Consider the following 24,027-nt stretch of genomic DNA (forward strand, 5'->3'; position numbering starts at 1 on the left):
TTATGACAATGGAGAGAAGACTCAAGTTCACAAACTCAACACAGTTCCAGAAGTCCTGCAAGGAAGGAGCACACAGATGGATTGCTGTATATCTGATTTATTGGCATTCTGATCTATGAGACATTTGCAGCCGTTCTAAAAATTATCAGGTTATCCTTGCTAATGAGGAAATTAGATAATAAAAACTATCATATCAAGCTTTACCAGTACGAAATACTTACTTCATTTATCTAGAACGAAGAAATATCATTGACTGTTCAATAATGTTTTCATGTTCAGAACAGATTCACTAGAACAACCGTTAGAAACAGTTGCATGTATAAGAATATGCGTTCTCAAATTAAAGTGTTAAAATCAAAAGTTTTAAAATATAAAAATAGAACTGCAGTTTTCACCATATTCCATATTCTTGAAAAGTTCAGATTCACTCCTTGAATCACAGTGCAACTACAAAGCGATAAATGAAAATTGAATCATTGCCAACATTTTTCTACAAATTAACTTGTGTAAAGTATTTTGCCGGCCTTTACTCTGGCATCTAAATCTGGGATCTAGATTGTAATAAATGTTGCATAAATGCAAGAGAAATGAGTGTGGTTTTTCATTCGTTTTATTCTGAAGGAAACTCCATTAGTCGTGGAGCTGCGACTACTCTGCCCTCTTATCGAGAGCGCTCTCTATATATGCATATACATGTATTTTCCCCGAACCGTATAATGGAACCGGGTAGGAAGCCGTATAAAAATAACGATTAATAAATTCATGGCCTGACGTCTGCCACACTTGACCAAATAAAACCTTATCTGCTTGTGAAACTTGAACAGCGTCTGTATTTGACTCTTAGAACTAAAAGTTACCAAATTATTTTGAACCTTCTTCTAGAAGGACGAAAGGTGACCTAATAAAGCTTGTCATACAGAACTTAACTTGAGGAATAAATAAAATGCAGCAAGAAATGATTGTCAGGCCTTGGAAACATTTGATAGACTACTGAAATCAGTAGAACTTGACTTAAATTGTTGGAATTGAAAGTAATAATATATGTTGTTAATTTATAACTTGTTAAACTGAAAATAATCTAATGAAACTAAGGGCTACTGAGCTTGTGATACTTAGCGTCATTTCTCATTTCATAGGCACTTATTTTAAAAGGAGAAAAATATTTACAAATACATTGTAGTCTAAGTGTCTGTTTATCTGTTTATCTAGTTTTATACCAAAAAAATTTTAAATATTGATTTTAAATTTGAATTTAACAAAACTTATGCAATCAATTAGCTAACAGATATCCGAGGTAAAAAGTACTAACCCTGATGTGTCTCTCAACTAAAGGTCATCAAGGAGTCAATGTATCTCTAAAAAGTGAGCCTTATTTTAAATTTGTCAGAGAGAACTGTCTTGTACACTAACAACTGCTTCACTAATGAGATTTTTACCATGAGTTGGACTGAGAGAAATGCCCTACAAGCAAGGTAGCGTTTAACTAGCAATGTTCTGGAGAGTGTCTATCACGCCTCTGTCTGATCGTTACAATACCTTAAAGTATGCCCATCGCAACTTCTTCAGCAGTTTAATCTCAACAACGATGAAATAAATAGTGTAGGCAATCATCCCAAGCTCGGAGAGCAGCACCATGCTGCCATATTTGCTCTGATAGCGTTCTGGTCGTACCAACTTCACATCAAATTTAGGGTAGAAAGCTAAAACAGAGATTTTAAACATCACAGACAAATTAAATTATAGCCAGTCACTGTCCAAAGCTTTGGCTAAACAGAGCCAGGTTTGTGTCAGTGACTCTGACCAAAACAACGAACTTTCATTAGATTCGCGAAGAATATCAGACTTAATAATAAACATTAAAATGATACAAACAATAGGCCAAAGTATTTAGTATAAACATCAATCTACAAAGTATAGAGTTCGATCTACTAATAATAGAAACCAATATCCTAATAATAGAGACCAATCCACTAATAATAGAGACCAATATCCTAATAATAGAGACCAATCCAATAATAATAGAGACCAATCTACTAATAATAGAGACCAATCCACTAATAACAGAGACCAAGATCCTAATAATAAAGACCCATCCACTAATAATAGAGACCAATCTACTAATAATAGAGACTGATCTACTAACGATAGAGACCAATCTACTAATAATAGAGACCAATCTACTAATAATAGAGACCAATCTACTAATAATAGAGACCAATCCACTAATAATAGAGACCAATCTACTAATAATAGAGATCAATCTACTAATATTAGAGACCGATCTACTAATAATAAAGACCAATCTACTAATAATAGAGACCAATCTACTAATAATAGAGACCGATCTACTAACAATAGAGATCAATCTACCAATAATAGAGTCCAATCTACTAATAATAGAGACCAATCTACGAATAATAGAGACCAATCTACTAATAATAGAGACCAATCCACTAATAATAGAGACCGATCTACTAATAATAAAGACCAATCTACTAATAATAGAGACCAATCTACTAATAATAGAGTCCAATCTACTAATGATAGAGACCAATCTACTAATAATATAGACCAATCTACTAATAATAGAGACCAATCCACTTATAATAGAGTCCAATCTACTAAGCATTTACTGGTAAACATTTTACAAACCTCCTGTTGTGGCCATCTCAAAGACAATGTAAGAAACAGAGAAAAGGTTGAGTTGGTTGTTGTAGGTCGTGAACTCTACAAATATGGCGCGAGTTTTCTCATCTATCCAGTTGTTTTCAATCAGGTAGTCTATCTGCTTTGAAGCTTTCAGTTGGGTCTTGCCGAGAGAATGAGCATAGCCCCCTCCTTCATAATAGCCAAACCTTCCTTGCGATGATGTCCCTTCCAGCGCTGTTGCACTTTCATACTTGAAACCTTTTGGAGGCTCCTCTCCCTCTGGATATCAACATCAAGGACAATAGTTACAAAAACCCGCATCAGCAAAAACCACTCTGTAGAAATCCAGAGGTAATCATGAGAGGATTGAACAAACTTCAGATAAGCTGCTAGCTTAATTCCTTACTTGGCATTACATTAAGAGGTCTGTGTGTCAAGTCTTTGTGTTTACAAAATAGTTTTTGGATCAGCAAATTGTTTCAGATATTGGTTAACTTTCAGTTTTTCGTTATACTGGTAATCGAACAAAAAACATACCGTAATTCATTTTTTGGATTCTTTGACATAACTGTTAACTGTTAACGTAACTGTTAACTTGGTTTTTGATACTTAAAATAGTGCAAGTGTTTAAACATCAGCTCAAGCAGGCACATACAATCTCACAAATCATTACATCTCACAAACAATGATTATTTATGAAAACGTGTAATCATATTTCTTGCATGTTACAGAAAACACCTTCAACTGCTGAACAAATGCTGTTGTCTGATACCAAGTTCCAACACAGACATTCAAGATGAATTATACTCCTTATCTCACCGGGTAGTCTTGTCCAGCTTAAATTGTAGTTTCCTCTGTCTATACTTCTCTTCGAGATGCTTTCAGCGCAATGACGCTCATACTTGGCAACAATGAGAGGACAACTCACTGTTAAAAGATAAAATAAATTTTTAAAGGAAACAGCTCTTTTTGATGATGCAAGTTTTACTATTAAAATGGTAACCGTGAGAAAGAGAAATTGAGATCTGAAACATGCACATGCAAGTGAATATGTCTATGACGTATTATGAAAGTGACACAGTGACATCTCAAACAGGTACCTCACACGCTACTCAACTTGTAGGGTGTTTATGCTAATAAATGATTCATGGCTAAAAATTGCTAAGCACAAGTTTCTCGAGTTGACTAAATGCGTTTCATACCTTCTTCAACACGAATCTGTCTCAAGCGAGTTGTGCCTACTAAATAGTTTACACCATCCATGGTTGTACCTCTGGGCATCTCGTCTCCACTGTAGTCGACACTAGAGTAGACAGCCGGAATGTATGTCTGCTTAGCCCACACCCAGAAGGAGTCCAAGGAGCCAACCTGTTAAAATACAACCATAGAACTTATGCTACAAGCTGCATTGTGTGAAGCGTTTGGAGCTACCATGCTATTATAGTGTACATAGAGTTACCTTGCTATAATGGTGTACATAGAACTATCTTACTATGACGTATTATGATGAAAATAAAATTATTTGGTTATGATGTATACATACACTTATCTTGGCCTGCTGATGCACATAGAGTTACCTTGCTACAATGGTATACATAGAGCTACAGAAATTCTAAACCTATATTAAGTCCTTAATTATAGGAGTGAGTATTGCATAAATAAACACTTTGCATTCTATAAACTCACAATACTCATAGTGACGTCTACGAAAGTCAATCCTAATGCATATCTTTTAGTACAAGCGCATGAATAAACTACAGCTGGTACGTCTATTGATATAGCCCGAATAACTTGTTACCAATGACATAGGCAATGGCTTCTCAAATGTGTATCCAGGTCCTTCTTTCATAGGACCATACTGTGCATGCAGACCAAACTCTAGAGAGTTCTGCTGGTTTCTGAACATTCTCCAAGTCATTGGATCTTTGCTACCATAGCTGATCGAGTAGAGCAGGTAAAGGAAAATAACATAGGAGAGTATTTCCCTGAGTACTTTCTGCATTTCTTTTTCCTTTGCCCTAGTGAGCAATAAACAAAAGACTTGTTGGCACTACTAACAGTAGATAATATAGCATATTATCAAATATCTCTCACCATATCTCAACTTGTTTCACCATGTCACAACTTGTCTCACCATATCTCAACTTGTCTCACCATGTCTCAACTGGCTTCACCATGTCTCAGCTTGTCACACTATGTCTCAACTTGTTTCAACACTTCTCAATTTGTCTCACTGTGTCTCAATTTTTTCCCATATCTCAACTTGTTTCATTATGTCTGAACTTGTCTCACCACATCTTGACATGCTTTATACTGACAAACGTGTCTCGCCGTGTTTCAAGCATGTTTCACTGTGACATCATTATCAACCTGACTCAGCATGTTTGAATATACATGTAACTCTCATATTTCACTGTGTCCCAACACTCGTACCAACATGTTTGACTGTGTCCCAACACTCATACTAACATGTTTCACTGTGTCCCAACATTCATGCCAACATGTTTCACTGTGTCCCAACACTCATACCAACATGTTTCACTGTGTCCTAACACTCATACTAAGATGTTTCATTTTGTCATAACTGTTAAGACTACTAGCAAAATATGAGTTATAAACAAAAAATAAAGGAGCTGTAACTAAACACTAGCACATCATTCAACCGTTGCATCATCCCAAATGAACAAACTAAGCAAAGAGCTGCCAGTGTAAATATAAAACTTCATGGCAAAAAGCTGAATCAAATACTACATTATTTATTAGATTCCCACAAAAATTTGTGAGTGATTTAAATGAGCGAAAACAATGGTGCTTGTCTTTTTTGTGGAGTATTTATTTTTCCTAAATATCAATTAGAAATAAAAAGATTTAATGCAATTTAACGTATAGAAACAAACATTGACGTACATTAATCTCTAAATATAAATTTTTTAGTATACTGTTTGAATAAATATTTGTCATGATACATGAAATAATTACGAACATATGTGTATGACCTCCAAAATGTTTTGAAAAATTCTAGTTCAAAAAAAAGAAAAACAAATATAAATTGAATCTAATACAAATTAATTAAAACTAAATGAAATTAATTTACACTATACCTAGCGTAAGTTAAAATAAGTTACACAGAGTATTTCTATTACTAATTCTACTTCTTAACCCAAGTCTTTAGAGTAACAACGGAACCAATTTTTATTGATTAGTTCTTTATCAATTTAGCTTCTTAAGTTTGGTCTTTAACATAGCGTCAGGTGACACTTTAACATAGTGTCAGGTGACGCTTTAACATAGTGTCAGGTGAAGCTTTAACATAGTGTCAAGTGATGCTTTAACATAGTGTCAGGTGACGCTTTAACATAGTGTCAGGTGACGCTTTAACATAGTGTCAGGTGACGCTTTAACATAGTGTCAGGTGACGCTTTAACATAGTGTCAGGTGACGCTTTAACATAGTGTCAGGTGACGCTTTAACATAGTGTCAGGTGACGCTTTAACATAGTGTCAGGTGACGCTTTAACATAGTGTCAGGTGACGCTTTAACATAGTGTCAGGTGACGCTTTAACATAGTGTCAGGTGACGCTTTAACATAGTGTCAGGTGACGCTTTAACATAGTGTCAGGTGACACTTTAACACAGTGTCAGGTGACACTTTAACATAGTGTCAGGTGACGCTTTAACATAGTGTCAGGTGATGCTTTAACATAGTGTCAGGTGAAGCTTTAATGTTGCTTGTAATGTTTTATAATAGTCATTGTTTTTTTTAGGAATCTGGAAGAAATTGAATAAAATGCACTGCATTCTTATAAGAATATGGTTCTACCTACAAGTTCTACTTACAATGCGAATATCGGAACAGATTAACTAGGGTATATTAAAATTTTGATATTGAAATGAAGACAAGTTTAACAGTTGTAAAAAAGTTATTTTTTGAGTAAAAAACTTTAAAGAATTGCTGGGACTGAATCCTATGATTTATCATATTAGGTGACACGACAAAGTTATTTGTGTACTAGTCTCATGGTGCGGCCTTGATGATTTGATCTTATGGTATAACGATATGTTATGATATCATGTTACGATATCATGATATGATTTCATGGTAAAATCTGCTGGTATGATCTGCTTGTATGATCCTATGGTATGTTTTTATAGTATGATTTCATGGCATGGTCTGATGTTGTGACCTAATGATGGGATCTGATGATGTGATTTCCTAGTATAATTTTATGGTATGACCCTATGGTATGATCTTGTGGTATGATCTTGTGGCATAACGATATCAAAAACAGATGACTAACACAATGATCAATAGTGTATAAAATGCAAGCGAATATACATGTATATAACAAGTTATAATATATTGTAACCTACCAAAACACTATCAATGTTTGAGGGATACATAAATTTCATTTTTTAAGCTGAAATTATTTTCATTTTTTTGCTGTTTCATAAAAACAACTCGGTATATTTATAATAGCTCGGTTCGCTCGCACTTAGATTGTCTAACAGAGTCTAACTAGTGTTTAAAGTCTTACTTTTTCTTCTTAGCCTGAGCGATAAACTCAGGGTGGGGAGGGTTTGGCATCACCTTGTACTTGGCGATGGTTTTCTGAAGCTGAAGATGTTGTACATCATAGTTTTTGTTATGTGTATGCAGATACTCCTCTCCTTGTAGTAGCCCAGGATCATTGTCTAGTTCATCCTCTATTGTGGGGGCACGAATTACTAGTGCGTAAAACATGGCGAATAGAACCACCTACAAGAGTTGACAACACTGTGAACTAATGACAAGGCACTTACTACTCATCTTCAAAGGTAGACTTGCAACAAAATTTACATTACAGTTATTACTACATTATTATTATACTGCATTATACTATATTATTATTACATTACAGTTTCATGTCTTACTCTGCTGTTAATGTAGGTTCAAAATATGTGAAAATGTGATTGCAAACTCTTAAAACCTTAAAAACAAACAGTTGAAAAAAATGGCCGCAGGGTGGAATCCCTTTATTTTGATGACGTATTCAACTCGACGTGGTTATTGTTTTGACACGTGATGTTATCACATGAAATGAAAGGCCAATAAAAGGCTCAATATAAAACGCCTCGTAGCACTAATTTATGACAAACACTTCGGGTTCTACCGAAAAGCCCTTATCAAATATAGATGCTCGCTACTTTACAGTTTTGTTTCAGCTTGGTCTAATAATCTAGTCATAACATGATCATGTGACCCATATTTCCTGCCAAATAGCGCGAACAATTTTTGCAGCATTGTTTGACCATCACAGGTGACCAACAGGCTCCTCATGTTTATCAGAGGATGATATACGTACATTCCTTCGATCTAAGGGTAAAAAATTAAACTAATTTTTAGGCTATGTATTGAGATATCAATGCTCAATGAGAGGGCATAACAATGATAACAAACTAGATGCATGAGGACAATAAACATGGTTTTATTGAATGCGTGAAGTTTATTTGTGAAAATGTTTTGACGAATGAGGTTGCATGAAAGTTTAAACAGAAGTACATCGTGTTTAACTATGTCACATTTGAGCCATTTTGAGAGGGATTCCAACCTACGACGTTTTCGTGATAGCTGCGATTAACTCTTCGTTTTTGAGCTTTTAAAAGCTTGTAATCACATTTCCACATCTTTTTCGCCCACAACACAGAAGAGTAAGACATGGTGAACCTTTTGATGTCAAATAACTGTAATGTGAATTTTGTTGCAAGTCAACCTATAAAGGCTAAAACCACAAACCAGCTTTGAAAATATTTAGTTGAGAGCAAAGCGAGTCATTCTATGAACCACCTAATTGAGAGCAAAGTGAGTCATTCTATGCATCACATAGTTGAGAGCAAAGTGAGTCAAACTATGAATCACCTAGTTGAGAGCAACATGAGTCAAACTATGAATCACCTTGGTGAGAGCAAAGTGAATCATTTTATTAATGACCTAGTTGAGAGCAACATGAGTCAAACTATGAATCACCTTGGTGAGAGCAAAGTGAATCATTTTATTAATGACCTAGTTGAGAGCAACATGAGTCAAACTATGAATCACCTTGGTGAGAGCAAAGTGAATCATTTTATTAATGACCTAGTTGAGAGCAAAGTGAGTCGAACTATGAATCACCTAAGTGAGAGCAAAGTGAGTCATTTTATAAATCAGCCCGTTGAGAGCAAAGTGAGTCATTCTATTAATCGTCCAATTGAGAGAAAATGAGTCATTCTATGAATCACTAAGAAAATTTAAAAGTTGACAAACTTTTACTCAAAATAATAGACAAAATAAAATGGTGGGCATAATATTACAGCATCAGATCTAAAACATGTTACCATAGTTTTGAACAAAAACAGTTAATTGGAAATGCAAAATACCATTTATCATGTTTTGTTTGTACACACTAATTCATATACATGTACATAAAAAAAGAATGAAATATTTCAGTCGTGGTCTTCAGACAAATGGTGCAAGTACTTACTGTGGACATTTAGTATTTTAGGGCCACGGGAATTAGAGAAAAGTCTCATTAAACCTGCTTACTGGTATCTTTGTGTACCCTGGTATTACCAGGGTACACAAAGGGAAACCGATACCCCAATATTTTATTCTTGTTCATGAACAAACAACACAGTTTAGGTTAAAAAGACAAGAACCAGTTCAAGTTTTAATATTATTAATATTATTAATGGTTTCTATTCATCTATATATATAAATCTCAGTATTTGTCATTTGTTGTTTGTCGCTTAGATGTCCATTTATAACGATAAAGTTTTAGGAATAAATAATCCGCTTCACACTGGATTTGAACTCATAACCTCCAGTTCTCCAAACAGGCGTATTACCGACTATACTATGCATCTAACTGGTAATACTGCGTAATGATTGTGCACCTACTTATGCAACGCTTGCGAAAATACTAGCCTAACTGAGGCATAATGTATGAAACGTTGCTGGCTTCAGCTGTCGTAAGCTAGCTTCACGGCTCTTATTATAGTAAAGATATAGTTTAGCTTAAGTTACTAGCTTAAGTTACTCAAATTCATCCGATAATTACTTTACTACCTGGGCAATGCCAGGCATTAGTCTATTATGAATGAGTAGACCTATTAACTATATAGTATAGTTATTAGGTCTATGTATGAATATAATATTTAATATATAATGGTATGCTAGACATGCTATGACATAGCAACAACTAAAGTACTTATTAGCTTGGAGTGGTTAGTGCTTACCTTCAGTGGCTGAGAGAGGAGCAAAGACTCGATAAATGATGTCACAAAGGAAACCATCCACTGATTAGACTTCTTAGCGCCGAATGTCAGTGAGTAGAGAACAGTGAAGTAGAAACTGACAACGCATGAAGCTAGACACAGAAAGTATGCAACTATCTGGAACCACCAAGGCAAGAGACACCTGTAATACATGTCATGCATACCTGTCAGTATGGCGATTACAGCTAATTAATTGGTGAGAGTTACTTGGAATTGCAATAAAAATGAGATAACTGAAGCTACAGAGAATAAATATCATGATTATGAACCCATAATAAGACCCAACCTCAAAACCTTTAGTAAAATTAAATATTAATATGCGCAACATTTTAGACTTTTATAAAAAGCTAAAATTCAAACCAGATAAAATTATTTTAGAATGGTTTAAGCATACGTATAGATAAAGCTTTAATTCAATCATCAAATACATTCATTATTATTATTATCATCAGTATTATCATCAGTATGCGTGATGAGGAAATTACTTGATATTATCAGCGATATTTGAACTGATACCAGATGCTTACTGAGTTTTCTTTTTCTTGCTGGGAGCTCGAGAGTTTTTAAGGTCAGTTAAGGACTTATCATGTGTCTTCTCATACTCTTTAGCCTTCTGCTTAACTAGACGAAGGTTTGCGCTCTCCTTGTGCTTACAGTTGCGGAATATAAAGACGATAAGGAGGTTGATTGGAAAGACAAGAATAGAACTGTAGATGCCCAGCTGAAGCTCTCTGAATGTCAGAGTTAGAGGTCCGATCTGCCAAGAGGGTGAGTAAACAGACTAATAACCATACCTTGAATCTAAACATATACTGATAACCGCTACCTGATGCAGAACTACTACTAGAGTCATAGTTAAATCACAAATAAGTAGATTAGCTAGTTTGACTGATGACAAGAGGCCCTGGGTGAAGACTGATCTTCACCCACACCCCATGTGTGGGTGAAGATCACAACGTAAATAATGATTTTTGTGAATAGAGTATTCTAAAACATCATGGATCAGAAGTAACTCAATTATTTTCGATCTTAGATAGCTCCAGGAGTGATGGAAGAAGTGTTTCAGAAAATGTCTCTATTATTATACTCTTAGTTGAGGAGAAATGGTGAGAACTATTAATGACCCTCCAATCACTCATAAGTGAGTCTAGATTAAGCTGAATAAAACACAGTCCGAATTATATCCAATGAAATGGAAATCCTTCAGTCAAGCACTAACAGGTAGTTTGCATAGATTAACAATTGACTAATGAAGACTGACAAGTTGTCTTTAGACAGAGTGTGTCATGTGACTATGTGCGTCACACATTTGTGACAAGATGTTAAGTTATTGCATCATTATCAATTAATAATTTGACAGCGCGTACCATGAATTCCTGACCGGAGTCGGCTTCACTATCCTCTCCTTGATAGAGAGAAATGCCTACAACCATGCTGGTAAAAAGAAGTGTGACGCAACAGGTGATTCTTTGCACTCGAGTGAAGACACTCTTTGGAGGTCTTCCAAACACAGAGAACCAGATGTGACTGTCCGTCAGGTCTTTCCTTGCTTTTGTCCAGAAGAGATGAGAAAAGTCGATCAGGTCATCACGAGTGGCAGTTGGTATAATCCTGTCAATCTGTGTGTGAAAAAGACAGGGCAGCATAAATTATATGTGTGTATGTATATGTATATTCACAAAGCTAATATACAGAGAAGTCAATAATAATGTCATACAGTCTTACAGCTCATGTATAGTAAAAAGAGTCAATAACAATATGACATACAGTCTTACAGCTGCTGTATATTAGAAGAGTTAATAACAAGTTGTCATACAGTCTTACAGCTGCTGTATATTAGAAGAGTTAATAACAAGTTGTCATACAGTCTTACAGCTGATGTATTGTGGAAGAGTCAATAACAATATGTCATACAGTCTTACGGCTGCTGTATATTAGAAGAGTTAATAACAAGTTGTCATACAGTCTTACAGCTGCTGTATATTAGAAGAGTTAATAACAAGTTGTCATACAGTCTTACAGCTGATGTATTGCGGAAGAGTCAATAACAATATGACACACAGTCTTACAGCTGCTGTATATTAGAAGAGTTAATAACAATATGACATACAGTCTTACAGCTGATGTATTGTGGAAGAGTCAATAACAATATGTCATACAGTCTTACGGCTGCTGTATATTAGAAGAGTTAATAACAAGTTGTCATACAGTCTTACAGCTGCTGTATATTAGAAGAGTTAATAACAAGTTGTCATACAGTCTTACAGCTGATGTATTGTGGAAGAGTCAATAACAATATGTCATACAGTCTTACGGCTGCTGTATATTAGAAGAGTTAATAACAAGTTGTCATACAGTCTTACAGCTCATGTATAGTAAAAAGAGTCAATAACAATATGACATACAGTCTTACAGCTGCTGTATATTAGAAGAGTCAATAACAATATGACATACAGTCTTACGGCTGCTGTATATTAGAAGAGTTAATAACAAGTTGTCATACAGTCTTACAGCTGCTGTATATTAGAAGAGTTAATAACAAGTTGTCATACAGTCTTACAGCTGATGTATTGTGGAAGAGTCAATAACAATATGTCATATTGTCCATCATATTCATCATAATATTCATTCATTTTAACGATCAAAGCATTGTAGAATCAGCTAATAAGTCAAACTGCTAAAAAGTATATAGTTCTCCTGCTTAAATTTTAGTACATCTGACATCTAGACAATGAAATACATTGCAGGTGATTTATTAACCTACCGCTCCATCACCTTCCCCTGCTGACAACCAGTTATTGCAAACAAAGAAGAACTTGTCTTTGGTAATCAGGTCTATGACACACATGTGAGCGAATTGCCAGCCAGGGCTCTTGCCTGAATTGTCGTGCCAAACTCTAAAATGGATGGCGTGAATTTTTACATTACGTAAGTTTGTTATACTAAATGAAATTACATTAAATCATTACCTATATTAAAGTCGATGTTATATAAACTTACAAGCGACCTCAACGGATAAATGAGCCAAACCTTGACATGTTAATATGGAACTACCACCTTTGTTTAAATATCAAATGATAAAGGTTTCACAATATTAATGCTTAAAACTAACCAATGACCAGATCAATATCAGTAGTTTTTCAGGATAGTCAAAAAGTTCTTTATCATTCTTCTAAAAAAGGCTGTCGGCAGCACTTGCCGTCTCACAAATCACACCACATTAATAGCAATACTCATGTATATTATATATATTATAAATATGATGTTATTAGTGGTGTATATAGATACAATGATTGCTGTTTTTTACAAATATTGTTCCTCCTTTTTACTTTAAAAAAGAGTGTTACCACTGGCCATAGGTTTAGATCCCTCTCTACTTTAGGAAAGTTTGTTACCCCTGGACATAGGTTTAGATCCCTCTCTACTTTAGGAAAGATTGTTACCCCTGGACACAGGTTTAGATCCCTCTCTACTTTAGGAAAGATTGTTACCACTGGCCACAGGTTTAGATCCCTCTCTACTTTAGGAAAGAGTGTTACCACTGAACATAGGTTTAGATCCCTCCCTGATTTAGGAAAGATTGTTACCACTGGACATAGGTTTCGATCAATCGCTGCTTTAGGAAAGATTGTTACCCCTGGCCATAGGTTTAGATACCTCTCTGCTTTAGGAAAGATTGTTACCCCTGGACACAGGACTAAACCCTTCTTTACATTATAAGTAAAGCTCGCCGTACCTGACATGGTTAAGCGGTCCGAGGGATCTTGGAACAGTCATGAGGAATGAGTCGGCTCCACCGCTCTGTAGCACAGGTCTCTTATCATCATATATGAGACGAGGTGGTGTCTCCTCCTCAAATCCCGCAAATATCATAGAAACCTAGGCACAATATCGCAAAGTGCTAAAGACTACTGCAATAACTTGATAGGAAGTAGAATATACATGCGCATAACTACAGTTGACCAATGATGTCTAAAGAATGATTGTTATAATTACTAGAAGTGGGCAGGAAACTGTTAGTTGTAGTTTTTAAAAAGTTGTAAATGTTTAATTGTCTAAATTATGCAAATAGATACTTGAAGTTGCCTCAAGGTGGGCTAATCGAGTAACGACCAATTGTAATATTAAGCTTTCTGAATATTTGTAAATGAGCTAGAAAATAAAAGATTTCTGTTTTTCTGTTTGAGAAATAATTTAAGTAAAATCAGACAACAGAATATATTAACTTTTAAAACGTTACAGTAGCAACATTACATAATATGGCATGACAAGACAAATAGACCTGAGTTCTTTAGTAGCATGTAGCTAGAGAAGCTCGGGTCAATGATTATGCACCCGCAATTTCATGAGTAGTAGAAGCAGATTACTCGACTAACATATACCAATTTCAGACAATTTCAATAGAAACAGTAGATGTAAAAGACTACAGATGTATACTTAAATTAAACAATCAATAAATTATGCCATGAGCAAATCACTTGAACATAAAAAGTAGTTATCTACCCGTGATCTTGTTTGCTGTTGCCATGCATTATTTACAAATTGCACAGTAATATTGCTGAAGAAGCACTTTTTTTTAGACAAAATACAAGCATTTATTAGAAAACGATGTGAAATATTTCGTTATGTGTATAAATAGCAAGCCATCAAACAATCAGAAACCCATTGTTATGCAACGGAAATAAGGCTAACTCATATTGAGCTATTAAGCCTGTGATACTACCTTAGCCGTGGTCCCTGCGCCTCGTCCCGTGCCAGTGAAGACTGTAAGCTCATACAGATAAGAATCACTGGGATCATTGTCTAGCAATGGAGATGCCCCAGCCTGAAATACGAGCACTCAATGCATTACAGACCTTGGCATAAGTCAGGTTACTTCTTTGCTAGTAACAAAGAGGGTGACACAAAACTGTAGTAATAAATGACCAGACGGCACACTGTTGACATACAGTAACAGGATACCTTGAGTTACTTTTGATATTACATTGATAAGTGATACTTTGCTGACATATAGAAGAGTGTGCAATCAGGAAAGGTTTGAGTTACAACTGCACAGAGCAAAGCGCGGGGAGTCTACTACTTATCCCTGACTTGTTCTCCTATTCGCTATGTTTCTATCGGGCGAATGATGCAAATTTGGAATTGTGCGCATGTCGAGTTATCGTATAATAAATGATTTAATGGACATTCGCATGCTGCAGATCAACACGGGTGTTTCATTAAAAAAGATAAGGAATTCCATAGCAGATGTCACAGCGGTGCTCTCATGTTTCGTTTAGCAGCTTGCTTCTAGAATTGAAACGACTGAAGTGTGTAAAATGTTTAAAAATAGAACAGGTTGCGTGGCATTTTTTACACATCATTCTCAAGTAACAAGACTTGTTGGACACGCGAGTTTTTACCATTTGTGGATGACCAGAACTTGCGGATGACCAGAACTTGCGGATGACCAGAACTTGCGGATGACCAGAACTTGCGGATGACCAGAACTTGCGGATGACCAGAACTTGCGGATGACCAGAACTTGCGGATGACCAGAACTTGCGGATGACCAGAACTTGCGGATGACCAGAACTTGCGGATGACCAGAACTTGCGGATGACCAGAACTTGCGGATGACCAGAACTTGCGGATGACCAGAACTTGCGGATGACCAGAACTTGCGGATGACCAGAACTTGCGGATGACCAGTACTTGCGGATGACCAGGACTTGCGGATGACCAGAACTTGCGGATGACCAGAACTTGCGGATGACCAGGACTTGCGGATGACCAGAACTTGCGGATGACCAGAACTTGCGGATGACCAGAACTTGCGGATGACCAGAACTTGCGGATGACCAGAACTTGCGGATGACCAGAACTTGCGGATGACCAGAACTTGCGGATGACCAGAACTTGCGGATGACCAGAACTTGCGGATGACCAGAACTTGCGGATGACCAGAACTTGCGGATGACCAGGACTTGCGGATGACCAGAACTTGCGGATGACCAGAACTTGCGGATGACCAGAACTTGAGGATGACCAGGACTTGCGGATGACCAGAACTTGCGGATGACCAGAACTTGCGGATGACCAGAACTTGCGGATGACCAGAACTTGCGGATGACCAGAACTTGCGGATGACCAGAACTTGCGGATGACCAGAACTTGCGGATGACCAGAACTTGCGGATGACCAGAACTTGCGGATGACCAGAACTTGCGGATGACCAGAACTTGCGGATGACCAGAACTTGCGGATGACCAGAACTTGCGGATGACCAGAACTTGCGAATGACCAGAACTTGCGGATGACCAGAACTTGCGGATGACCAGAACTTGCGGATGACCAGAACTTGCGGATGACCAGAACTTACGAATGACCAGTATTTGCGGATTAACCCGTAACCCGTCATGCAAACATAGTGACAGTCATGCTGAACACACTTCTGAGAAAGTGAGACAGACTGCTTGATCGTTTGTTTGATTTTTCTGATTACAGTATAAAAACTGGAATTTATGTTGTCCAATGATTAATGACTTGCATTTATGTTAACAGATGATTAAAGACTACACGTATAATTATGATGAGGTGCAAGAAACAGCTGGTTACAAAAACCAACCAGTAGTGTGCTGTCATAATGTAAAAATTAAATATGTAGAACTGTCTTACTAGACGGCAGTGTGGTTCCATTATGTCAGTTGTCTTCATAACCCCCTAATTATTCTTACCACACTGTAATACCAATACCTAGCAACAGATGATGTAAACAATGACAGTACTGTGGAAGTCGAATAGACGATAACATACCTTCACTTCATCCTTCATATCCCACCTTCTAGCCCAGATGAGGCAGCAGAGGTAGAAGCAGGCGAGAGATACCATCACTGAAAACACTAAAGGGTTTTGATCCAACCCCTTGAAGCTGCTGTAGGAAAAGTCGATCGTGTTGAACGGAGAAGATAAGCTCGACCCGAAGCTTATACCTGTAAGAGATGGTAGAATGCACCAGGGTTGTATTACAAAACCTGTTTATTTTCAAAAACTTTCTTGAAATGAGACGTCAACAATAAAGATTGGTGGTATATTTGAATAAACAATGAATTTTTTCAAGAAAACACAGAATTAGTAAACAGAGATCGTAAACAGCACTAACTACTAGACAGGCTTTAATAGAAATTTTACAATGAAGTAGTTCTCAATTTATTTAGATTTTGGTTAAAAGATTTTAAAGCTCTTTTTGCAAATTATGCAAGTGTAACAAGATTAAGCAAAGGGCGTCGCATTTAAAAATCAATGTTTCACTGATTTATCTCCATTTTGCTCAGTTAGTAAATTAGGGTTTAGCTGGTTGTTACAATGTAACCAAAGGTTCAGTTAGTCGCTTATGGAATTACAGCAGACGTGCTTTTAAAGAAGGCACAACAGTGGCGAAGTTTACGCATTATGCTTGGATAGTTACAGGGCAGACCACTTCACTTTAATCATGCGCAATTTACTCAGAAATTTTTTTTTAGAACCGTTTGGCATGCGTGTACGCAAGCAATTATGAATTGTATATAACTATCTATTAAGGAGTTTAATGCTCTGGGCAACACATTATTATCACATTATTTCAGTTGTTAGAGACTTCTGAAAAATTTTTTAAGTTAAGAGATGGCTTGTCACGAAAACAAACCTTATCACTAACATAATTACGGGCGTCTTGTCACACTACCCAATTTTTTAGATACATATTGCGAAGAAATCTAAGTCTATTATATGTCACTGTTTATTAGTAGTCAAGAAATTCTTGCAAAGCTAAACTGGTGATAAAAGAAGTGTACCATAAGTATAAGAAATCCATTCTAAGTACTCAATCAGATAAACCGATGAGTATGAGGTATAAACTGGCTGATAGTTGACTGATTTAAGGATGGCCTATAGTTCCTATAGTTCATATAGTTCCTATAGTTCATATAGTTCCTATAGTTCCTATAGTTCCTATAGTTCATATAGTTCCTATAGTTCATATAGTTCATATAGTTCCTATAGTTCCTATAGTTCCTATAGTTCCTATAGTTCCTATAGTTCCTATAGTTCATATAGTTCATATAGTTCATATAGTTCATATAGTTCCTATAGTTCCTATAGTTCCTATAGTTCCTATAGTTCCTATAGTTCCTATAGTTCCTATAGTTCATATAGTTCATATAGTTCCTATAGTTCCTATAGTTCCTATAGTTCCTATAGTTCCTATAGTACCTATAGTTCCTATAGTTCCTATAGTTCCTATAGTTCATATAGTTCATATAGTTCCTAGAGTTCCTATAGTTCCTATAGTTCATATAGTTCCTATAGTTCATATAGTTCCTATAGTTACTATAGTTCATATAGTTCATATAGTTCCTATAGTTCCTACAGTTCCTATAGTTCCTATAGTTCATATAGTTCCTATAGTTCCTATAGTTCCTATAGTTCATATAGTTCCTATAGTTCCTATAGTTCCTATAGTTCCTATAGTTACTATAGTTCATATAGTTCCTATAGTTCATATAGTTCATATAGTTCCTATAGTTCCTATAGTTCCTATAGTTCCTATAGTTCCTATAGTTCCTATAGTTCTCCAGCTTGAATTCATCCTGATTCATGCTGCATTTTGACCAACACCAGAACAAGCAGCTCTATATACAGTCTCTCGCAGATGTTACTCGAGTTCAATTCTTATTCTTGTTTCTGACAGCTGCTTTATTACTGCAACTAACCTCCAAAGGGATTGTACTTTTGGCTGCCACCTGTCTCCCATGCTGCCGTAGTTGAATCCATCAATGAGGGCGGTTTATCAACGGTGATAGTTGAACAGATGCAATGAGTCTTCTCGGCTGTGGTAAGTGGCCCAACCTGTATTGTGTACCACATAGTACATATATCATGTGTACTTGTATTGTGTACCGCATAGTACATATATCATGTGTACCTGTATTGTGCACCACATAGTACATATGTCATGTGTACTTGTATTGTGTGCCGCATAGTACATATATCATGTGTACCTGTATTGTGTACCGCTTAGTACATATATCATGTGTGCCTGTATTGTGTACCGGATAGTACATATATCATGTGTGCCTGTATTGTGTACCACATAGTACATAGGTAGGCTATATCATGTGTGTCTGTATTGTGTACCGCATAGTACATATATCATGTCAAAACTAATTTTCGACTCATGATCATAAGTATGCAACTGTATAACACATATGATCATAAGTATGCAGCTGTATGACTCATATGACCATAAGTATGCAACTGTACGACTCATATGATCATAAGTATGCAGCTGTATGACTCATATGATCATAAGTATGCAACTGTATGACTCATATGATCATAAGTATGCAGCTGTATGACTCATATGATCATAAGTATGCAACTGTATGACTCATATGATCATAAGTATGCAGCTGTATGACTCATATGATCATAAGTATGCAACTGTATGACTCATATGATCATAAGTATGCAACTGTATGACTCATATGATCATAAGTATGCAGCTGTATGACTCATATGATCATAAGTATGCAGCTGTATGATTCATATGGCCATAAGTATGCAACTGTATGACTCATATGATCATAAGTATACAGCTGTATGACTCATATGATCATAAGTATACAACTGTATGACACATGCATGCATTTACTTAATAATTTCTATAGCAACTCTACAGCTCATCTCAGAACGGCCTTCACCGTAGCATGAAGAGCGCTAGGTTATGCCACGCTGAGAGTTCGAATTGGTGCAGGCAGATCATGAACCTACCAAGCATAAGCACACAAAATGAAAATCCAATTTGCATGGCCAATTTCTGTTGTCACCGCTTGCCATAGACTTATTAACTATACTAGTAACTATAATAATAGTATAGTTAATAGGTCTGTCGCTTGCTGACTAACGGCTTACCGTAGTCGGAGATTGCAAGTGGAAATCAAAGCTGTGCTGTGTCTGAATATGCCAACAGCATCATCATCAGTAAATCACGGCAAAAAGTCTAGTACATATATCTGTACATACAGTGTATATCTTGGGATGAAACTTTAAAGAGCTTTAAACAAAAACATTTTCAAAAAGTGCGCCATAAAAATATTTGATCATGCTTTAGTGAAACATTTTTGTACATTTAAACAATAGCTCAGTTTTTCAAGCTGCTATAAAATTCTGCTATACACAATTCTATACATCTCCACTATACAATTTGATAATAATATGACGGCCATGAATATACCAATAATTTTATAAGCAATTTAAAACTCACTTTTAATATTGTTTAATAAACTATTACGTACTTATGGTAATTATGTGATTTCATTCAATTTAAACAGCACTGTAATACTTTTGGTAACACGATATGTGATTAAAACTATGGTTTTGCGTGAAGCTTTGCGGTTACAATATAATATTGTGGACAACTCCATAACATCATAGTTGTGCAAGACTTATGGTCGTAATAAAAAAGAAATTATAATTAGAATAGCTAGACAACAGAGTTATCTTATACAGATATAATGATCATCAGGACAAAAAATATGGCAGCATATTATTTTTTTGAATACTAAACAAACTCCATAAGCACTTAGTAGAGATATTACAAGTTGGTAAAAAAAACAAATTCAAAATATGAGAATTGCACCAATCAATAAGCACTCTTGCTGATCTGACACGTCTGTCAAACTTCCATGTATCCGGAGCTGCGCTCTTTGCTTGTGAAAGCAGAAAATTGTAAGCTGATTGCTATGGTACTAAGATCAACCACCTCAGAGTTGTTACCTTCGATGACTAGGGCTGCCAAATGACCAATTAGAAGAGACCTTTTAAAACAATAAATGCTGATGAAAAATGAGTAAAGACAATTTTCACGTGCAACACCTTCTTTAGTTATTACTAGCCAACGATGGCTGCTGTTAAGAAGTGTCACCTTACCTCACACCCTTCAGTACTCCAGTCATCGAGGGCGGGATCAAAGAACCGACACTGGGCAGACATAGATGTCATTTCATAGTGAAGGCTATAGTCTGGTCCCCAAAACGGATCCGCAGAGCGACGCTGTCTGTTCGACTGTTCACTTCGATGGAAAAACTCAACGATGTAATAGATATATGTGTATGCCTCTCTGCAAACAAACAAGCCATAGGATTTTCAGAATGTTAGAAACAAAGCTAAGAAATTGCCAAAAGATTTTCAAACAGCTGCCAGCGAATTAGTGTCATGCTAAATGCTTTTTGAAATTTTATGTTGAGCTTCTACATGTAATATAAAATATAAAAGAATTGCTACTGCGAGAGCACTAGAGTTTTAACTTGCAAATAATAAACTAAATAAGTTTATCAAATGCTTGAATGCGGTGAAGAGAACCAAAGGGTTGAGCCAAGAGAATCATGACCGACATATGTTCAGTTGACTCACAAGTTGAGAACTGAATTGGAGATGAAGCAGGTATCATTATTGAGTTGATAGGGTTGTACTGATGGAGGTAAGCTTGTGTTAGATCCGCTATACGTCGTATGGAAAGATTTCTCATCTAAAAAATATTTCCCATATAATCTAAGTTTGGTAAAAACACTACTAGAAAGTGAAAAATTAGCCGATAGGTAGCAAATGATACTTCCTACTAGAGGGCAGTTCAGTAGCAACATTTTTTGTCAAATAACCACTTGCGATGATCAACAAATCCGAGGCTCAAATCGCTTTTTTAGATGGCTAAAGTTGTCAGCTTTTTTTGTAGAGAGAAAACAACTCCATACCTGTCTTAATACAACTCCAGTAATTTGCTGCTCATAACAAAACAGACTTTCTCCATCACAGCAAGAGCAGATACATGTACTAGCGATTCTGGGTGCATGTCTACAGGTTAACTGAGCGACCACAATGACACTTAGATTTACCAGACTGTATGAAATAAGTTAGGCGGTTTGTGCCTTGCCTGTTTCTGGCAACCTTAACAGTTATAAGCATGCAATAAACCCAATTTGCTGTTACAGATGTAGACATGTTCAAGTAGCTGAAGTGAACTCCTAGATGCCTGTACTGGCTGTTTGGCGAGCAGAGCATTATGTATTGCAACATACAGAAGAATAATGTGTCCTCAGCTGCGCATTGCCCAGAAATGTGTGCAGTGTATTGAAGTTACATTTAATATACATATGTATATATGTATACATTCACTAGCTGTGCTACCCGACGTTGCTCGCCCGAGTATTAAAAATCAGCTAATAAACAATGAGAGGTAATGAGAGTTGCCTGCCACCCACTATCAGCCTGGTACATTGCCAATGGATAATTTGAGTAAGCTTACTAACAAGAGCTACCGCTACGCCATCCCTTTGCATCGTGCATAAAAACGGTTGCCTATTTGCTTCAATATAGCGACATTTATCGCCTAGTGAATTCACTTGTGTGGCTGAATTAGTAAAGCGTCGGACGGGTGAACTGGAGGGTCTGAGATCAAATATTCTGCGATACAAAAACTTTATTATAAGATTTTCATAGCTATTGCTGGAACGACTCACCAACATGGAGTTGATGAATTATATCTATAATAGATATATGATAGATATGTAATGTAGATATACATATGTACATAAAGTGTGTATAAGCACAGTTTATGGAAATTTGTCTTCTCGCTAACAGGAGAGCCACTTATACTCACCACCAGAACCCAGTTCACACATGTAGTCATAGTCACTCGTTTTCACTGTACTTGCACCATCTTTTTCTGTCTTCAGGTAAATTCTGAGACCTATATCACTGAGGTCCAGTGAAATATTACCTGTAAATTCTGCAAAAAGATGTGATGAAGATAGAGCTTCAACATGATATATATCTAGACCCCAAACCTAAAAGACTAAACAATCAATGACCTGATCACACTAAATATAGAGCTATTTACTTTATATTTACCAATTATTTACTTTATATTTACTTTATATGTAAATATAAAGTAAATAACTGTTGGTCTTTTAGTGTAAAGTTCATCTACAGTTATCTTAAATATATATGCTTTCAGAGCTAACTGCGAAGATGTGATAAACTTGCTTTATGCATTTGTTTAAAAAGATAAGACAACTCTTGATGTGAAACAAGAATGCCGATGTGAAGAAACAATAGTTAGGGCTTTGCACTAAAGAATTTTACAGTTTTACTTACTCATAAATCAAACATCAAAAGTCATTCATTCAAAAGCTTACATACTTAATCTAAAACTAAGAAGATAAGTTAAAATCTTGCAAGTAATAAAATAGAGGTCTGTTAACGATAGCTAGCAGTTCATTCAATCTAGAAAAACGGAAGAACAGCTATGAGATTGCCACAATTCAAAATAAATAAATAAATTTTCGGTGAGTTTTTCAAGTGGACCAAAGGAGTGACAAGGTGCAAAAGGAAAAGTAGAGCTGTACACAAAATGAGTTTTAAGCTAAAGAAGAAGACGGGTCATGCGCCACGTCCCCTAGCATACAGCAAGATTCTCACCAGCGGCTGTCTGTGTACTGTTGATAAAGAATGGGGTAGTTATTGCGTTGTCGGTAAAGTTGGTAGGATTGGTTGAGTTGGTAGAGTTGGTAGAGTTGGTAGCATTGAAATTGGCGACTAGTATTGGTCTCATCACGATCGACAAAGAGACATGAGGTGCGATAAGAAGCTGCAAAGAGAAGCCATAGTACAAGAGTTTTGTGATTACAGTACTCTAGTCATATTACAACAGTCCCGTTACTACAGTACTCTAGCCATATTACAACAGTCCCGTTACTACAGTACTCTAGTCATATTACAACAGTCCCGTTACTACAGTACTCTAGTCATATTACAACAGTCCCGTTACTGCAGTACTCTAGTCATATTACAACAGTCCCGTTACTACAGTACTCTAGTCATAGTACAACAGTCCTGTAATTAGAGTACTCTAGTTATAGTACAACAGGCCTGTTACTACAGTGCTCTAGCCATAGTACAACAGTCTTGTTACTACAGTACTCTAGCCATAGTACGATAGTCTTGTTACCACAGTACTCTAGTCATAGTACAACAGACCTGTTACTACAGTACTTTAGCCACAGTACAACAGAC

At 36.3% G+C, this 24,027-nt stretch overlaps 2 protein-coding genes across 2 annotated transcripts in view; both read right to left on the reverse strand.

The window, feature by feature from the left end:
* Window positions 1–4: 4 nt before the first annotated feature.
* LOC137385555 (polycystin-2-like) lies at window positions 5–3,196 on the reverse strand (the record flags this gene model as incomplete). The annotated part of the gene is made up of 4 exons (XM_068072041.1): window positions 3,187–3,196; window positions 2,653–2,928; window positions 1,537–1,700; window positions 5–55 (listed from the first exon to the last, which is right to left on the reverse strand). Coding segments are annotated over exons 1-4 (501 nt in total), but the record flags the coding sequence as incomplete, so codon positions are not given.
* A 162-nt stretch (window positions 3,197–3,358) lies between these two features.
* LOC137385565 (uncharacterized) overlaps window positions 3,359–24,027 on the reverse strand; it is a 105,647-nt gene continuing 84,978 nt past the window's right edge. The window contains exons 42-57 of the mRNA XM_068072052.1: window positions 23,434–23,602; window positions 22,613–22,741; window positions 21,370–21,484; window positions 20,887–21,076; window positions 18,669–18,804; window positions 16,735–16,910; window positions 14,663–14,764; window positions 13,676–13,818; window positions 12,704–12,836; window positions 11,307–11,558; window positions 10,467–10,696; window positions 9,901–10,081; window positions 7,185–7,405; window positions 4,448–4,667; window positions 3,852–4,017; window positions 3,359–3,576 (exon numbers count right to left, since the gene is read on the reverse strand). Of these exons, the coding sequence (XP_067928153.1) occupies window positions 3,359–3,576; window positions 3,852–4,017; window positions 4,448–4,667; window positions 7,185–7,405; window positions 9,901–10,081; window positions 10,467–10,696; window positions 11,307–11,558; window positions 12,704–12,836; window positions 13,676–13,818; window positions 14,663–14,764; window positions 16,735–16,910; window positions 18,669–18,804; window positions 20,887–21,076; window positions 21,370–21,484; window positions 22,613–22,741; window positions 23,434–23,602 (2,781 nt within the window). The remainder of the gene's footprint in view (window positions 3,577–3,851; window positions 4,018–4,447; window positions 4,668–7,184; window positions 7,406–9,900; window positions 10,082–10,466; window positions 10,697–11,306; window positions 11,559–12,703; window positions 12,837–13,675; window positions 13,819–14,662; window positions 14,765–16,734; window positions 16,911–18,668; window positions 18,805–20,886; window positions 21,077–21,369; window positions 21,485–22,612; window positions 22,742–23,433; window positions 23,603–24,027) is intronic.

This window comes from Watersipora subatra, chromosome 1 (genome assembly GCF_963576615.1).
Source record: "Watersipora subatra chromosome 1, tzWatSuba1.1, whole genome shotgun sequence".
Lineage (NCBI taxonomy): Eukaryota > Metazoa > Bryozoa > Gymnolaemata > Cheilostomatida > Watersiporidae > Watersipora > Watersipora subatra.